Source organism: Rhododendron vialii, chromosome 1a (assembly GCF_030253575.1).
Source record: "Rhododendron vialii isolate Sample 1 chromosome 1a, ASM3025357v1".
NCBI lineage: Eukaryota > Viridiplantae > Streptophyta > Magnoliopsida > Ericales > Ericaceae > Rhododendron > Rhododendron vialii.
In genome coordinates, this window is record NC_080557.1 from 36,682,236 (window position 1) to 36,698,542 (window position 16,307).

The 16,307-nt window shown below is 39.9% G+C and overlaps 2 protein-coding genes and 1 long non-coding RNA gene across 3 annotated transcripts; 1 reads left to right on the top strand and 2 right to left on the bottom strand.

Moving 5' to 3' along the window:
- Nucleotides 1-869: 869 nt before the first annotated feature.
- Nucleotides 870-7,917, bottom strand: LOC131319074 (uncharacterized). Its single transcript, XM_058349185.1, has 8 exons — nucleotides 7,631-7,917; nucleotides 5,790-7,336; nucleotides 5,481-5,670; nucleotides 4,990-5,093; nucleotides 4,780-4,885; nucleotides 4,396-4,688; nucleotides 1,866-2,171; nucleotides 870-1,538 (listed from the first exon to the last, which is right to left on the bottom strand). The coding sequence occupies exons 2-8, from the start codon at nucleotides 7,272-7,274 to the stop codon at nucleotides 1,203-1,205; spliced, it is 2,820 nt and encodes a 939-aa protein (XP_058205168.1). The 5' UTR covers nucleotides 7,275-7,336; nucleotides 7,631-7,917; the 3' UTR covers nucleotides 870-1,202.
- Nucleotides 7,918-11,443: 3,526 nt separating this feature from the next.
- Nucleotides 11,444-14,751, top strand: LOC131329126 (uncharacterized). The gene is made up of 3 exons (XR_009200639.1): nucleotides 11,444-11,559; nucleotides 12,286-12,884; nucleotides 14,633-14,751. It is a non-coding gene; the product is annotated as an uncharacterized LOC131329126 (long non-coding RNA).
- Nucleotides 14,752-15,263: 512 nt separating this feature from the next.
- On the bottom strand, nucleotides 15,264-15,830 carry LOC131331240 (uncharacterized). The gene has a single exon (XM_058365125.1). The coding sequence runs from the start codon at nucleotides 15,828-15,830 to the stop codon at nucleotides 15,264-15,266; it is 567 nt and encodes a 188-aa protein (XP_058221108.1).
- Between the last annotated feature and the right edge of the window lie 477 nt (nucleotides 15,831-16,307).

Consider the following 16,307-nt stretch of genomic DNA (forward strand, 5'->3'; position numbering starts at 1 on the left):
AACCTCTTGTTTTAGTGGTAAAGTATTAAAAATAATCTAATTTCTGAATCTTGCTTCAATAATAGGGCTATTGTTTCGTATTTTGGTCATACGATATATCAAATGAACCACAAAACCTTCATAATTCTGATAATAAAAGCTACCAAAATTCAAAAAGGAAAAGCGTATGCTGTTGAGAATAATGTATGATCGTAAAAATGGAACACTGAACAACGATGGAATAAAACAAGGTACAGCTAACAATGATCTACACTTTGTTTTTCTGGTGGGTTTGCTCCATATGCAATTGATTAGGGTTTGATTCTTGAAATCAAACTGCAAGAAAGTAATTTTTTGTGAAGCCCCTAGTTCCACACGGATGGCCTATGTTTAACCGGACCGGAGAGGATATTAGTCGAGGTGCCATGAGCTGACCCGAACACCCCTAATTGTTGGGGGGGAAAAAAAACCACACCAAACACAGCAATATTAAAGGGATACGGAGGAAGTGTGCAAGGACAAAGAGTTCATGTGCTGGAATGTGATGGGTCTTTCTTTCAATGTAGTAGAACAAACAAAACCAACCTACAACCGTCATCCAACGTAACTCTACAACCAATTCCGAAACAGAATGTGCACATACAAATTTGGCACTTTTAAGAGCCAGTGATCTGATGATGCAAGTGTTGTTCATCTCCGCATTGTACCAGAGAATCAATCACAGAATCACTCTAACCACACAAAAATTTGGCACTAAACTGCGTAAATATTTCCCACCGGCTCCGCCTTTTAGCTAAGATTACGTAGACGGTAGATCTATACATGGGGGACTTTAAATTGGAAAATTGTAATGCTTCAAGTAAAACATAACCGAAAAAGAGGCATGCGTCTCCAAAGAATAATAACCATAACTAAGAAATGATAATTGCTGACCTCAAATTGAAAGTCACACCCAAAGCCTTTGAACAAGAAAGAAACAATTGCAACACTTGAATCTCAACCCCCAATGAACAGCTACAGATACTACTAGCACAGGAGCAAACTAACCCTGCAGTTACACTAAAGTGTGCCTGATTTAAAGCCTTAGAAAAGTTATGGAAGCTCGAACTTTTAAAGTAAAAAAATTTCCCCAGTAAAACTGCAAATTAACAGCGTCACACTAATAGATTGACACCAGTATAATTTATCAATGTGAACAAAACAACACAGAATTATCTTATACATCACCCTCTCCTCTTCCGCTTCCTTCGTCTGTCGTCACTCTCATCGGAGCTTGATGACTCAGAGTCTGACTCGGCAGTTGAAGCATCTGACTCGGAAGAATCGGAACTCCCAGAATCATCTGGTTTCTGCTGTTGCATGATTAGACGGGGCATGTTCTTTAAATATTCACGCAGGTTCTCTGTAATTCCACCAAGTCCAATAGAAGTGAAGAAATTGATGGAAAATCTTGTGTTCTTGGGATTATCCTTCGGGAAAATCGACTCAAAAGAGTCCTGCATCGCGGGATCAGAGAGACGCTCGTTCAACAGGCGAATGCCAAGGTGCTCTGACAATTCCTGCACCATAAATCATGCAACCATAAAATTTCGCAACTTCTACGGACAAAACTAAAAAGCAATCTCCTTAGTTTCTGGAGTTAACAACCACCCTTACAGCATTGCTAAAACAAGAAAGTAGAAACCACCAAAAGAAGAATGCTAATGATATTCCCATCAAATATTCATTGGATATATCCCCCAATCAATGGTGATTTATGAATAACACGGAGGTAAAAATCCGGCAAAAGTAATCAAGGGAAACCATAATATCATAGTTTCAAAGATAAAACAAAAATATAAAATGTTACTGGAACTCATTTGCATAACCAGAATATGTTCAGATACCTGAAAGAGAATCTTAATGAAAATACGGGAAGATGAGGTAGTATCCTCTTCAGTCAACCGTATATAAGCTAGAACGTGCCAAGGAAGAGCATCCGTGCCAAGTAAATGAGCAAAAAACTTGGCCACATTACGCAGCTTATTCGTCTCAAGGCGATGAATCATGGAATACTGTTGCACAAAGCATTTCTCAAAATTTTCCTGGTGGATCTTGTTGATCATGCAGAACCGCTGCCCCAGAAGGCCATAATACCGCAGATACGTTCTCTCTTGACTGCAGCATTCCAAAAGCATGATGCACAGTTCCATCTGCAGTAAGCCAGATAACAAGCCCGATAAGCATCCCTATTTTATTCAAACTTGCTACAAGTTGAGAAAGTGAGATAGTTTCACACTAAAATTGATAATAGATGCATACAGATGCTCAGGGAGGGAAATGCAAAAATAGTTGAAACGAAGCAGTTTCTTAGTGACAGAACTCACACAGGAAAGAATCTCTCTACACAAATGTTCCAATAGAAACGCTCAACATTAATTGTATTTGCCTCATTATCAATTTATACCATAAATAAACAAGAACAATGCCAATTGCCAAGTGTAATAAAACCCTGAGGTTGTTTCTGGGTTGTTAAAAAAAGTGCCTCAACACAGGGCATTGTAGTATTTCCAGACAGCTAGTGAACACCATCTCGGCCTCATGCTGCTACTTCCTTTTTCTGCTCACTCTTTTTTGTTTCTTCTACTTTCTCTTATTTAACTCCAGTTCTCTCCTCTTCTCTCACTAGTCTTCTACTGTGAAGTGTGAGCAAAGGCGTAGGAATGAAGATATCTTCAACATCTTCTTGTGCTCACAGATGCTTTTGCCAGCAACTCTAATGGGAGTCCTTCCTTCTTCACCCTTCTCCCACAAGTTTTCTCCTTCTAGACAATACAAAGTACTGCGGCTCAACCTGTTTCATCTTTGCTTAGTGCCTTACAGGTCTGATCATTTCAGTTTGTTAGGATATCAATTCTTGGTTGGACTGTTTACAAATTAGCTGCAATGGTGGCTCGATAGTAGATTGTCTTGCAAGTGATAGAGAGGTGTTTAGTTTCACTTTTGTTGCTATACATACATTTATATGAGAGAGAGAGAGAGAGAGAGAGAGAGAGAGAGAGAGAGAGAGAGAGAGAGAGAGAGAGAGAGAGAGATGTTAACCATAAGGGGATATGTGTCGAGGATATGGTGGTAGGCACTTTCATAATTTGATTTGTGGGTATTCGGTTATCATCTAGGTCCAAGGTATTTGCACAACCAGCCCAACAGCCAACATAAATACGAAAAGGTATGATTAAGTGAGAGATTAATATTTCCGGCAAAAAAAACTCTCCTACCATTCTGGGGTTCCAACCAAATGCCAGTAATTCATGGAGAAAAATATCAACCCGGCGCGCACAGAAACAGATGGTTTCTTTTTTAAGACAGCCAAAAATATGAATTTCAGTTACTAAACTCAAAGTTCAGCAATAGCTGCAATACAAAAGTATACAAAAACAAGCGTTCTTGAAGATAAATGGTGTACATGTGCGTTTGTAGAGTTGCGTATGTGTCCGAGACTATGAAGCACGGATACTCTATTTTGGCCTCCGTATCACGTACCGTATCAGCTCCGGATACGCTCCAGATACGAATCGGATACGTTTCCTAGAGTATCCAGATTTTGGAATTAATTTTTGGTACCCCGATACGTTTCGGATACGCTTGGATACATTTCGGATACGTGCGGGGTAAATTTGTTATTTCTTAAAACATATGGGTTAAACTGCAATTAGGGCTATATGTGTTTCTTCTCCCCTATCGACCAGAAATTCAGAAACGAATAAAAGGTAGGAAGAAAGAAGACGATCTCCTCGCTGTTGTCTCTCATCTCTCTCGACCTGTACCTCTCTCTCTCTTCTCTCTTGCCTCTCATCTCTCTTGCTGTTTTAGTGTATATATATACATAACATAAAACAAACTGATTTCAATTCTCTCTCTCTCTCTCTCTCTCTCTCTCTCTCTCTCTCTCTCTCTCTCTCTCGTCTGTCATCTCTTTAATCATTAATGCAATTTTAGGAATGAAAAATTATATATATAATTTTTTTTTAATTTTATATTCAACGTATCCCCAACGTATCGTATCCTACTTTTTGGAAAAATCACGTATCCACGCATCCGTATATGTATCCGTGCTTCTAAGGTCCGAGAGATAGAGTAGGAAGGAAAATACACAAAAAACTCACCACATTTCATAAAGAAATGGAATACCCCAATCCCTTCCTATCTTTCCCTTTTTCCTTCTTGGCCAGTGACCAAACAATTTCAGTGAAAAGCTAAGTACAACAAACACAAAGGTGGACACGAAGTTCACAAAATTACATGTCTCCTTCCCTATGTTAAACTATGTTGGAAAGGGACACAACCAAGAAGGAGCATCTACGTTCCATAGAACTACAAATCTGAAGTAACTTCACTTGTATGACACAAACTGAAGTGAGAGCATATACAACATACCTCTTGACCAGGCTCAAGTTTAATCTTCAATAGTTTGTGGCCAGCTTCCTCAAAATCTACACTAGACATAATTGTCAGATAGATTGTCCTCCGAAGGTTTACAAGATTTGTCTCTGTCTCATCTTTTATTTCCATCTGCTCCTCGTCCTCTTCGTCGGATTCTTCATCATCCTCGTCTTCCGAGCCAGCATCTGAATCTGCTTCATCTTCAGACTCGTCGCCAAGGATGGCCTTTTTCACTTCTTCATATCGTTTCTCGTTCTCGATAAACTGTGTATCCAGCTTGAATATATCTGCATATAAGCAATAAAATTTATTATAAAGCTCAAAACTAACAGAAAATATAAGTACGTAAATCCATATACAAGAATCATTTAGAGATACCTAGAGTAGTTTCTGGGTCCATTTCCTCTTCCTGAAGAGATATTTCGTGTGTGAGCTGATCTTCTTGCTCGACAAGGTCCAACTCAGGACGAACAGCAGGGTACCCCTACATACATATAAACAGCATAGACAAACAACAGTTTGGGTTCTGATTACAATCGACTGCTAAATTCTCATGGAAACTATTCTACAAATAAAAAAATATTGCACCTGAAATTTTGCTTTCCTTATTGCAAATAAACCTTCGATCAAAAATTGAACTCTCTTGTCTATTTCTCCTTCGTGAAGAATCCCACGAAAACGCTCAAATATACCTGTGCACATGGGAAACGATTAAACAGTGTTACACAAAGTATCAGATTTCTTTACTCAGAATCCAAAAGAACTCTCATTCACGGAACTGGCAAGGTAAAAGATTTCCTTAGCTCCAAAGCATGCCAGTTAAAGAATTCAAGTAGAAGACTCTTAATACAAAGGCTACTACAGTTATAAAGTAAGCAGTTTATCAATGAAAAAACCAATCAGCTGGAGGAGTTCTCACAACCCCAACCACAAACATCAAAAACACATAATTTGTGATAAAGCACAAACATTCAAACAGTGGAAAAGAAGCCATAAAAATCAATGCAGATGAACAAATCGGTAATGTAAACCGTGAAGTAAACTGTGCTACTCACATCTTCTACTACAAGAAATCTTACCATGCAAGCCTCGAGGGCAAAGGTCTTGAAGAATTGACCCACATTCTGTCACGAAACCCACTGCTACCTCCACGCTGTCATCAGTAGGTTTGTCCAACAAAAGTGTGAGCAGCTCCAGAGCCACAAGCTCGTGAACCACTTGCTGGTTCACTAGATGTGCTATGAATTTAACAGCTGCTAGTAATTGTGGCTTTCAAAAGAAAACACCAACAAGGCATGACAAGTTAGCAAAACAAAGCTCACAACTAATTGAACTGCATAAAGACTGAAAGAGTGAAGCAACAGAAAAAGGATAGAAAATTTTCGCACCTTGTCATTGCGTTTGTAAGCTCGTTTGAGCTGCAATATTATCCTCCTCAACAAAAGATCACCCACTTCCGGAAACTTTGTATTCACCACAGCAACCAACGCAGCAAACACGTCTGTGAATCCCGGTGAGGCCATCTGAGACTTCATACATGACCGACAAAACAAGCCTCTACCACGAATCAAGTTCTCCGCGAAAAGTTCAGGAATTATGTTCTTAACGTTGGTTGCATTCACCTTATTCACCAACCCATTTATACTCTTCCTCAGAGCATCCCACGTCAACCTCTGGTACTCCACACTACTCTTATCTTCCACCTCTTTCATCATCCGCGCTAGCTTGAAAGGCGGAATGTAAACTCCCCCACTCCTCCCCAAATTCGCCGGTTCCACATTCAAGTTTCCTCCTTGCAACAAAATAGGGTTTTGCACCTTTTGATCTCCATTTGCCTTTTTCCCGTCTCTCTCCTCCTTCTCCCTCAAACTCCTATCATATTCTCTTCCCCCATCTCCACCCTTGTCTCTCTTGTGCTTTCTATCCCCATCATCCCTTTCACTTCTTATCCTCTTCTGATCTCTATCATCATCATCATCATCATCATCATCATCATCAACCACGTCTCTACCTCTATGTTCCTTATCTTCGAAATCCTCATGCCCACCCTTCACCCTCCTGTGCTTTCTATCCCTGGCACCCCTATCATCCCTTTCACTTCTTCTCCTATCATCTCTATCCTCGTCATTCCCTTTTTTATCCCTCTGTCTCATAACTTTGAAATCCTCATGCCCCCCATTCTCCCTCCCGTGCTTTCTATCCCTATCATCCCTCCCACTTCTTCCCCTAACCCTATTGTTATCATCATCGTCGTCAACCACTTCCCTACCTCTATGTCCCTTAACTTCTCCCTCCTCAAGCCCGCCCTTCTCCCTCCCGTGCTTTCTATCTCTATCATCACTTCTTATCCTATCATCCCTATCCTCCTCAAACCCTTTCTTAACCCCCATCCCCTTACCTTCAAAAATCTCCCCATCTTCTATCCTCCTATCTCCATTCTTATCTCTATCATCGTCTCGAACCGAATGCCGCTCTCTTCCTCTATCCTCAAACCCATCCCCTCTCTCTCTATCGCGCTTACCCCGTCCTCTCTCAACCGAACCCTTTTCGTAGTTAAACCTATCACTTCTCTCTTCGTCTTGCTTGCCCCTTTCTCTCTCAACCCTCCCATACTCCCTAACCGAACCCTTTTCGTACTTATCATACCTATCGTTTATCTCTTCGTCTTGCTTACCTCTTTTGCCGGACCATCGATGAGAGTCCTTGCGCTCTCGGTCATGGTCGGTTTTCCGTTTGCTGGCGTCGGCGTCCCTAGTTCGGTCGTTCTCGTCCGAATCAGATGAATTGCTCTTGCGGCGAGTTCTCCAGCTCGAATGGTTCCTTTCAGTGTCGTCTTCGTCGTCACTGGAGTCGCTCCTGTGCTTGCGCACCATGCTGATGTAAAACCCTAACTGGGTTGAACCTCTCGATGTATGGAGAGAGGGAGAGTATGGATCTGTGAGGGGTAAAGGGTAAAGAGAGTTAACTTCCGATTAAGTTCTGATTGAGAATCGAACAGGTAGGAAGCGCCTTAGAATTGGGCATTTAGATTCTTCTAAAATTAATTTGGAGCTTAAATTAAATTTTTTTTTTAGCTCTAGAATTCTTTTAAATTTATTTGGCTAAAAAACAATTACAATATTGCCCAGAAAGATAAATGCCCAATTCAGTAATTGGAATGTCCAGAAACCAAATCATTAACACAGGTCAATAGCTTAAAAGATAAATTCCCAAATCAACAATCACGTACCTTGGTTTTTGGCAGTCCGAAAGCGGTGACAACGTAACTGGATGAGGAGCGGACTTCAGCGGCCTCTCACAGATTTGACATTATCGGATGCTGTCGATTCCTTTGGTCACGGAGAAGCAGCCTTGGCGTACGAGGAGGAGGAGGAGTCGTTGTTGTGTTGTTCGCAGCTTCTGTGGTCCGGAGAGAGAGAGAGAGAGAGAGAGAGAGAGAGAGAGAGAGCGAGTGTGGGGGGTGGAGGGGGAGGATATCGGTGTTCAGGGAATCAGGAGAATAGAAAGAGGGTTAGGGTTTTTATTTTTATTTTTTCAAACACGGGGCGATTTTGACGTTACACAAGTAGTGCAAGGCCACTTTTTTTTTTTTTTGCCAATCGGGACTATTTATCATTCACATTAATTTATTACTGTAAGTTTTTTCTCGTAAATTTTGAAATTAATGTTTGTTTCGATGAGATGAATCAAATAATTATAAAAATATAGACCAAATTTAAATAAATTCATGCAGGATGACGCTAAAAACCAAAAGTTGCTTTTTTTGTCGTTGGTGAACTTTTTTTCCCTTCTCTTGATCATGATTTTTCTTTTTAGAGTCATTTTTTCTGAAACGAAAACGTAAATTTAAAGAAAATCAGGAAAGATGAAACTGAAACAAAAGTTTAGGAAGAAGATGGCCTAAGGCCCGTTCCACTAAGATTCTTATTTTTTAAGACCCCCATTCCGTTAAAGAAAATAAATACTTTTTTAAATAAATACTTATTTTTTTTAAATTAAAAGTGATGAGTGTGAGGGAATGACCAGGAAGTAAATACTCAAAAAATAAAAACTTTAGCGGAACTTATTTTCCGCTTTACGAGATAAGTCATTCTCTTACAATACATCACTTTTAATTGAAAAAAAAATACTTATTTTAATTAGCAGAACATGACCTAATAAGTACTTATTTTAGTTAACTGTATATAATCTCCCGTAAATATTGCTCCTAAAATGAATGTAAAGGTGGACAGTCGACACATGAGACTGTGAGAGCATCTCCATCTCCAATTGAGAGCCATTAGAGCATCCGCAATGGTAATAATCAAAATCAATAATCAAAATGTGTCACGTCAGCATTTGATTATCCATTTAGTTCACAATCAAACTTAACAACATCTACCTCCACATTGGTTATTTTTGCATCCCTAACCAAAAAACCCCCACAATATAAAATGCACATTTGTCCAATCACAAACGAATTTCAATTACGCACCCGACCACACCAAATTATTCGTCTCGATGAGACGATTCCAATGTGGGGTGTTTTTGAGTTTATTGAGTTTTGAGTTTGGTTTATTGAGTTTTGAGTTTGATTATTGATAAAAGTTGTTAAGTTTGGTTATGGAATGAGTGAAATTTGATTATTTACTAAAAAACTTGTAACTTTGCTTATTACAATGTGGGGTATTTTTTGAACATTGTTGTTAAGTTTGATTATCCAAACTCATTTGCTTATTACAATGTAGATGCTCTCATGAGAGCAAAAGCCAAAAAATGGCTTCAAGGTCCAACAGCCAGTGGTGAGACACTTGAGGCCTAGTGGGGGCCGTGACCTATTGGAATTTCAGCTGTTTTTTACATTTATTTACTTACTTTTTACTATGAGTATCATCTTGTGCATTGCTCTTATTCACTACAATACATGTGCTCCACTCATTCAAGTTTTGGCCTTCAATCTCATGGAGTCAGGCCGCAAGAGATAAAGCTCTTGTAAACTTCCTAGTCTCGATGTCGATGACCTGCATTTGATTGTACCGGAGAGGGGAAAAAATCAAGGTGCACCGTGCACGTAAGTTGGTCCGGACATCCTTGACCGTCGAACCAAAAAAAATACAATGTGAATGATCCAATGACTAAGATTTATCTTAATTTGTTTTCTAGATAATTGTGATTGGGAATGATTAACTGGTTGTGCTTATGTGTCATATTTGAATTATTTTTTTTTCATAAATCCAACCATTGGAATGTATTCTCTCACATGCCAAATAGTTCAGAAACGGAGTTTAAAAGGCATTTTGCATGTGTAGATAAAATAGTTTGTGTTTAAAAGTGAGTTAAAAAAAATGGTTAGAAGTTAACTTGAGGTATATAGCATACATTTGGCTTTGTCACCACTGGAGCGGTTCGGTCAAATTTTATAGTTAAAAAAGCACTGAAGGGAGCCACGTTATAGGTTTGGCTATGAAAATTTGCCTCCAACTAAGAGAGTCTTCAATACATGCCCTAACGTTACTATTTTTAATGCATTTTAAATTTTAGCTAGCGAATTTATAAAAATTTCACAGTATTGGACTAGATAAAAGGGGCCATAAACTTATCAACTGACTCCATACATTTGATCATTTACTTTAGAGTGAAAGAGTGGAAAAGAGAAAAGATAGAAACTTCTTGCTCAGTGTGTTTTTGAAATATTTTGATTTTTCTTTAAGGCAATGATTTTGTCACTCTCTTTTTTGTTAACGTCATTCTCCTGCAAGTATATTTTTGCACCAAAAATACACTTGCAGGAAAGTGGCGTTAACAAAAAATAGAGTGGCAAAATTAGTAGTCTTTCTATAATTCATTTTTCCACATGAAAGTGTGTGCCATTTAAATTTGTACACATTTTAGCTATTCCATTGGAATATCATTCACTCTACAACTAATTAATACTCAGATGAATAGGTTCCAATTTTATCGAAATCTAATCTACTCTCTAGCCATCACATTTCAACTCCAACCAAACCTTCATTTTCTTCGTTTTCTAAAGTATTGTCAGCACCCAACCATGCTTCTTTTGAATACTTCAAAACAAAAAGAAAAAATCACTTTTGCTTCTTGATATGAAGTTTCCGCAAAAAAAAAAAAAAAAAAAAAAAAAATATATATATATATATATATATATATATATATATATACACACACACACACATATATAAAAGAAAAATAATCTACATTTTCCTTTAACACGGGTCTAACTTCTGATTCAATATTTGCAATAATATTAAATGGTCGGATGTGGATGCTCTTATCTAAGGCCCTAAAATTGAAAGTGTGTTTTAGGTAACAATAGTGAGTCGTATGAGGGATTATTGGCCTCATTTAGGGCGTGTTTGATAGCTGGATTGGAACTTGGGATGGGACTCCGAAAGTGAAGTGTAGTTCAAGAAGTGTGTTTGATTGAATTTTTATCCCATGGATTACAAATCCCATGGGAATACCAATCCACCCATTTGATGGGATTAGTCAACCCATGGGGGGGGGGGGGGGGGTTATTACGAATCCCATCCCCATGGGATTGAGCAAAATCAGTTTAAAAACCCACCTCAATTCCAATCTCAATCCTAATCCTAGCCAAAACAAACATGTTATTTACAATCCCACCTCATTCTCAATTCCAATCCCAATCCTAATTATGTGCAAAGCAAACATGAGTAAATGATTTATCCCCTCATTAATAATCCCACCTCATTCTCAATCCCAATCCTAATCCCATCTCATTACGAATCCCTCTAAAACGAAATCTGCAATCAAACACGCCCTTAGTCTCAACCATAATTCAATCCCATCCCACCTAATTCAATCCCATCCCACCTGTTCGTTTTCCCAAGGGATTAGAAGACAATCTCTTACAAGGTAGGCCCCATGTGTTTTCTACTAATCCAATCACATCCACAATCCTCCCAATCAAACAGGCCCAAGGTGTTCAAATGGGACAACGAAATGCAACATTTTTTCACTAGCTGATACATGTCATAAAAATGTCAGACTAAAAATGGTCCTCAATTGCCAAATGTGGATACTCTAAGAGCATGTACACCAGAATAGCCAAACTAGGCATTTGAGCTATTTTAGCTACCAAAATAAGAGAGAGGCTCCCACACCATCCTCTGTTAATACATCGGTATATTAGAGCATGTACATGAGAATAGCAAAAATCATCTTTTTAGCTATTTTACCTAATTAAAGGTACCAAAATAGCTTACAGCAGCCTAGGTAAAAAAGAAGTAATTTTACCTCAACCCAAAAACCTCTCCAGATATACCGATCTACTGTTCACAAGGTATTCAATAAAATATTATTTTTTCTCTCTCCTTCCTCATCCTGTCTTCATGGTTTAGACTCCAGACCACATCTGACCCTCACTGATCCTCATCGGCTCGATTCCAAGTATGCCGTGGCCGTGCTCCAGTAGTAGACAAGCGGCGGAATAAGAATTGGGCAGCGGCGGAGAGGGTTTGATTGGGGAAAGAGAAAGGGGAGAGCAGCAACGGGGAGAAGGATCGACGTCAACGGGGAGAGCAACAACGGACAGATCTGCGAAACGATCGACGTCCATCTTCGTCCATTGATCTCGTTGGAGTATTTCTTTGGTTCTTCATCTCTGCAACGAACTATTCCTTGGGCTAGCTCTGACGATCGACGACGAAGGAAGTCTGGGATGTGGGTTGATCTCCGGCTCTCCACTTTTCGTCCGTTCATCTGTTAGAGTTTCTGGGTAAATTTTATGACAGTTTTTTTTTTGGAACTTCTATGATAGAGAGTCTGGTGTAGAGTTAAAGGAAAAAGTGAATCGGGAAAACATAAAAGCACCTTTTTGAGTAGGTAATTTTGCTAGGCTTGATGTACATGCTCTTACCTCAGCCTTCTGACCTCGCTTCTTCTACAGAGGAACTGTTCATGAGCAATCCAATATTCTATCAATTTATTCTCCCGCGCTTCACTTCTCCAGCGATGATTTTCTCCCGCCTACTCCTGCCTTTTCTCCCTCTCTCTCTCTCTCTCTCTCTCTCTCTCTCTTTGTGGTAAGATTTCCTTTCATCCCTGGATTTCTTCTCTCGTTTTATGTCGGGTTTGCATCTCAGGTATGAAATCCCTAACTTTTATTGTATTTTTTTTTTGTATGTGTTTGATAGAGAAATTAGTGTACAATGAATCCATGATCATAGTTAGGGCTTAAAATCTTGTACGAAACAACATGAAAATCTGCATTCAGATCACTAAGAGAAAACATGAAACCCTATATAACCAAACCGTTCAACTGAGCGATTGACATAGATGAGTGCAAGAGACGCAATTCTCTAATTTTTGTGCATAATACCTGCTACTGTTTTTTCCTTGGATAAGATTGGAGCTTTTGTTGGGAGTCATGTTGATGAACAAAATTGTTGAAGAAAACTGTTCACTAACTGTTCGATAAATTTACTGAGTGAGTTTTAAGGGACGCGAGTTTTAAGCATGGGGTTGTGTTTACACCCATTTTTGGCCAAAATTCAGCAAATCAATTTGTGGTTAGAAGAAGGCCTTAAATGAAGGTCTCAGGCGCTAAAAAGCCTCATGATCGGTCATCCACGAAATCGGGCCGATTTGAACACCACTAATCGAGTTGAGTTTTCAAAGGCCTGGGCCAAATTATGCCTAAGATTTCGTTATCACAAGCCCAAGCCCAAGATTGGCCGAAGACTTGGGTTGACCCACCAGATCTGAGTGTTTTATCCAGGCCTAGGCTAGTTCTTAGAAATAATAAGGCCTTCTAAGTGGGCCTAAATCAGTTAAAGCCCAAGTTTTCTTTCCAAACTTGGGCTCGCATTGCTTACAAAGAGAATAGGCCTATGATGCTCCTCAAGTTCAAGCCCAAGTAATAGATGGGCCTATTTCTTAAAGAAAACGTCACCTATGGCCTGTTAATTGGCAGGGAAAAAGGGCTTAAGTTGCTCACAAGCAGCTCAAAGGCCTAGAATGTTCCTGCTGGGTAAGTCCTGGCCAAGCTTCTCACAAGAAGCTCAAAGGCATAGAATGTTCCTGTTAGACAGGTCTGGGTAAGCTGCTCACAAGCAGCTCAAGGTCTGAGCTGGTAGGACCCCATTCTTTAGCATGAAGCAAGGCTTGGGACACGTGGCAGCCATGCATGGAGTCATCCTAAGCAGCTCAAGCCTGCATAAGCAGCTGCAAGCAGCTCAAAGGCCTAGAAGGTTCTCTCAAGCTGCTCACAAGCAGCTCAACTAGGCCTGCAGTATAAAAGCCTAAAGAAAGCAAGTGGTAGGGCACAAGTTCCACGAAATCTCTCTTTCCATATATAAATGTATATGTATATATATGGAAATGCCTAATAATAGCAAGTGGGCCCTCAAAAGGGGCTCAAGAGCCAATGAAATGGCTGAAAGGCCTGATAAAATTTTGGCCTTTGACCTTGGTGGGCCCAAGATCTTCTATTCAGGCATTCAAGCAGCTCAAAAGGCCTTCGTGATTCTGCACAGCCAATTCCTTTTGCCCTTTTACAAGTTTTTTATGTAGGAAAAGAGAGCTTTTTCAGGCCTTTCAGACCTTAGCTGAATTCTTGGAGTGAGGAGTAAGGCTTGGATAGGTGGCAATCGCTCATTGGAGGAAGTAGAAGCAGCTCAAGCCTAAGCCTTTACCAGGAGGACACTTGGCAGCCATGCATGAAGGCCTGTGGAAGTAGCTCAAGCAGCTCAAGGCCTGGAACTTCTGCCTATAAATACCACAGTTGAAGGCCTTGGCAGGGGTCTTCGACCATCAAGCCCCCGGCTTATGCAAATTTATGTTTTAATTATCTTTTATCTTTCGGTCCCCTACCAATCAAGCCCCCGGCTTACTCAATTTACATTTCAATTATCTTTAGTTTCCCGTTCAATCTAGCCAAGCCTAGATTTTATTTCATTTCCTTGTAATCAGACTTTATTAAACCGTTAATGAAGTCCTTTTATTTCTGTTTTAGGCCTTGCTCTACTTTTCTTTCCATTTTTCACACGATTAGAAAATTTTAAGTCCTTAGCCCGCAAAGGCAAACCACGAACCTCCTCACGGTCTCCACCCTTAGGCCGTGCACTTTCGTCCAGTTAGAAGTCAGATTAAGGCTTCCAGGCCTTGATACAAATTTGGGCAGCAATCCTACCCTGGCACGCCCGCATCAGGCCTAGAACTGCACTACTCGCTGTTCCTAGGCCAATTTTTACATTTGTGGAACAATCAGGTTGGGAGTTCGATTCTTGGCCTCTTCACTTTTTAGTTAGCAGTTCGTAACTCTGATCGATCCTAACCAGGGACTTGCATCTCCTAGTTCTCTGTTCCTAATGATTGGCAGGCCTCTCCCGGATTGTGATGCGATGCGCGTCTCTTTTTTTTGGGAAGAATCTTTCCTTATTGTGCCGGCGGCGTGATAAGTTCAGTACTCTTGGGCGACTCAACTTTGGAGAAAGTTCCTCTTGAAAGTCCTGCTTTGTAAGTGAAGCAAGTCAACTTATTTGCTCTTTCTTTGTTTTAGTAGGCTTTTGGTCGGATTAGCTCTAAGGATCATACAGTAGGCACTCGGGATAGTTAAGTCAAGCTAGTTCAGTTATCGGTCGGTGGATTAGAGAATACATCTCAAGTTTTGGTAGTCGTTCCAGTGGCTTAGCTTAGATAAAACTCCTTCTGTTTCGGGCGTTTAGCGAGCTGCAACAGTTTTTCGAACTTGTAAGCAAAAAGGTTTTGAACTGATTGTGACTTGAACTCATGACCAGAGGTAATAGAGGAATGACATAACCACAAGTTTTGTTGCCTAAATGAATCGTAAATGATTGTGATTTATTGAAGGGATCATTCATGTGTATAGTCTTTGTTGCCTAAATGAATCCACGGCATTCATTAACCGCTAGCAATCTAGCAATGTCGGCGGCATTTGGTGGCCTTAAATACTCTTCAGAGAAAACTTCATTTACTGCTTTAACAAAAAAATTTAGGCTTTTGATTGCAGTGCTTGCTCCGATCCTCACATATTCATCCACAGAATCAGCCGGAGCGCCGTAGGCTAGCATCCTGAGTACGCCGGTAATTTTTTGAAGAGATGACAAGCTAAGCTTTCCGGCACAATTTCTTTTCTGGGCGAAGTATGAGTCATGCTCTACTACCGCATCATGAATGCGAAGAAAAAGAGAACGACTCATCCGAAACCTCCTTCGAAAAAAGTGGGGAGGAAATACAGGCAATTCTGCAAAATAGTCATCAAAGAGTCTTTTTTGCCCGCCAAGAGTATCACGATTGATAACAGTGCGACGTCGGCTTAAGCTTGGACTCCCCTCTCCATTCTGTTCTTGATACCTCGCAATTGGTTCTAATAACTCCAATTCATTGTCAGAGTCGGAAAAATCCGAGTCGTTCATTATGAGATCACGTAGGCGATTGGGCGCCATGGATAGCTGATGAAGGAGCGAATAAATGGATTGAACAAGGAAGTAAATCTTTTTCTCAAAGAAGGAAGGAGAGCAAAGGTTGAATGATGGTTAATAAGAAGACAATGACCCGTTTTGTAGGTGGAAATTTTTACCGTTGGAAGCTTGAAAGAATCATCCCTGGTGTAAATGGTAGAAGTTGCAGCAGCCAGCAAGTTACCGTTTGGAAGGAGGAAACAAAAAAATATATATATGAAAGAATACATATTTTAATAAGTCATAGGTAAAATAGAGATGGTTTGTGTAGTTCTAACACAAAAATTGCCTAGGTAAAATAGAATTATGGGTTGTTGGGTAGCTAAATTACCTATTTCTTGGTGTACTTGCTCTAAAAGTTTGATATAAGTGGTCTTAACTATAAAGATCACAAGTACCAAGCTGTTTTAAGTAAAAAGACCTTGTCATAAAATAGACTAGCTCTGCTTCATCGAAAAGCCT

What these genes read in the sequence shown, in the direction of transcription:
- LOC131319074 (XM_058349185.1), bottom strand. Translation starts at nt 7,274, where the DNA reads ATGGTGCGCAAGCACAGGAGCGACTCCAGTGACGACGAAGACGACACT. An exon ending in TTGCCCTCGAGGCTTGCATG is followed by an intron (nt 5,094 to 5,480) that starts GTAAGATTTCTT and finishes CCATGTGCACAG; the next exon opens with GTATATTTGAGCGTTTTCGT. An exon ending in TCATTAAGATTCTCTTTCAG is followed by an intron (nt 1,539 to 1,865) that starts GTATCTGAACAT and finishes TTTATGGTGCAG; the next exon opens with GAATTGTCAGAGCACCTTGG.
- LOC131331240 (XM_058365125.1), bottom strand. Translation starts at nt 15,830, where the DNA reads ATGGCGCCCAATCGCCTACGTGATCTCATAATGAACGACTCGGATTTT.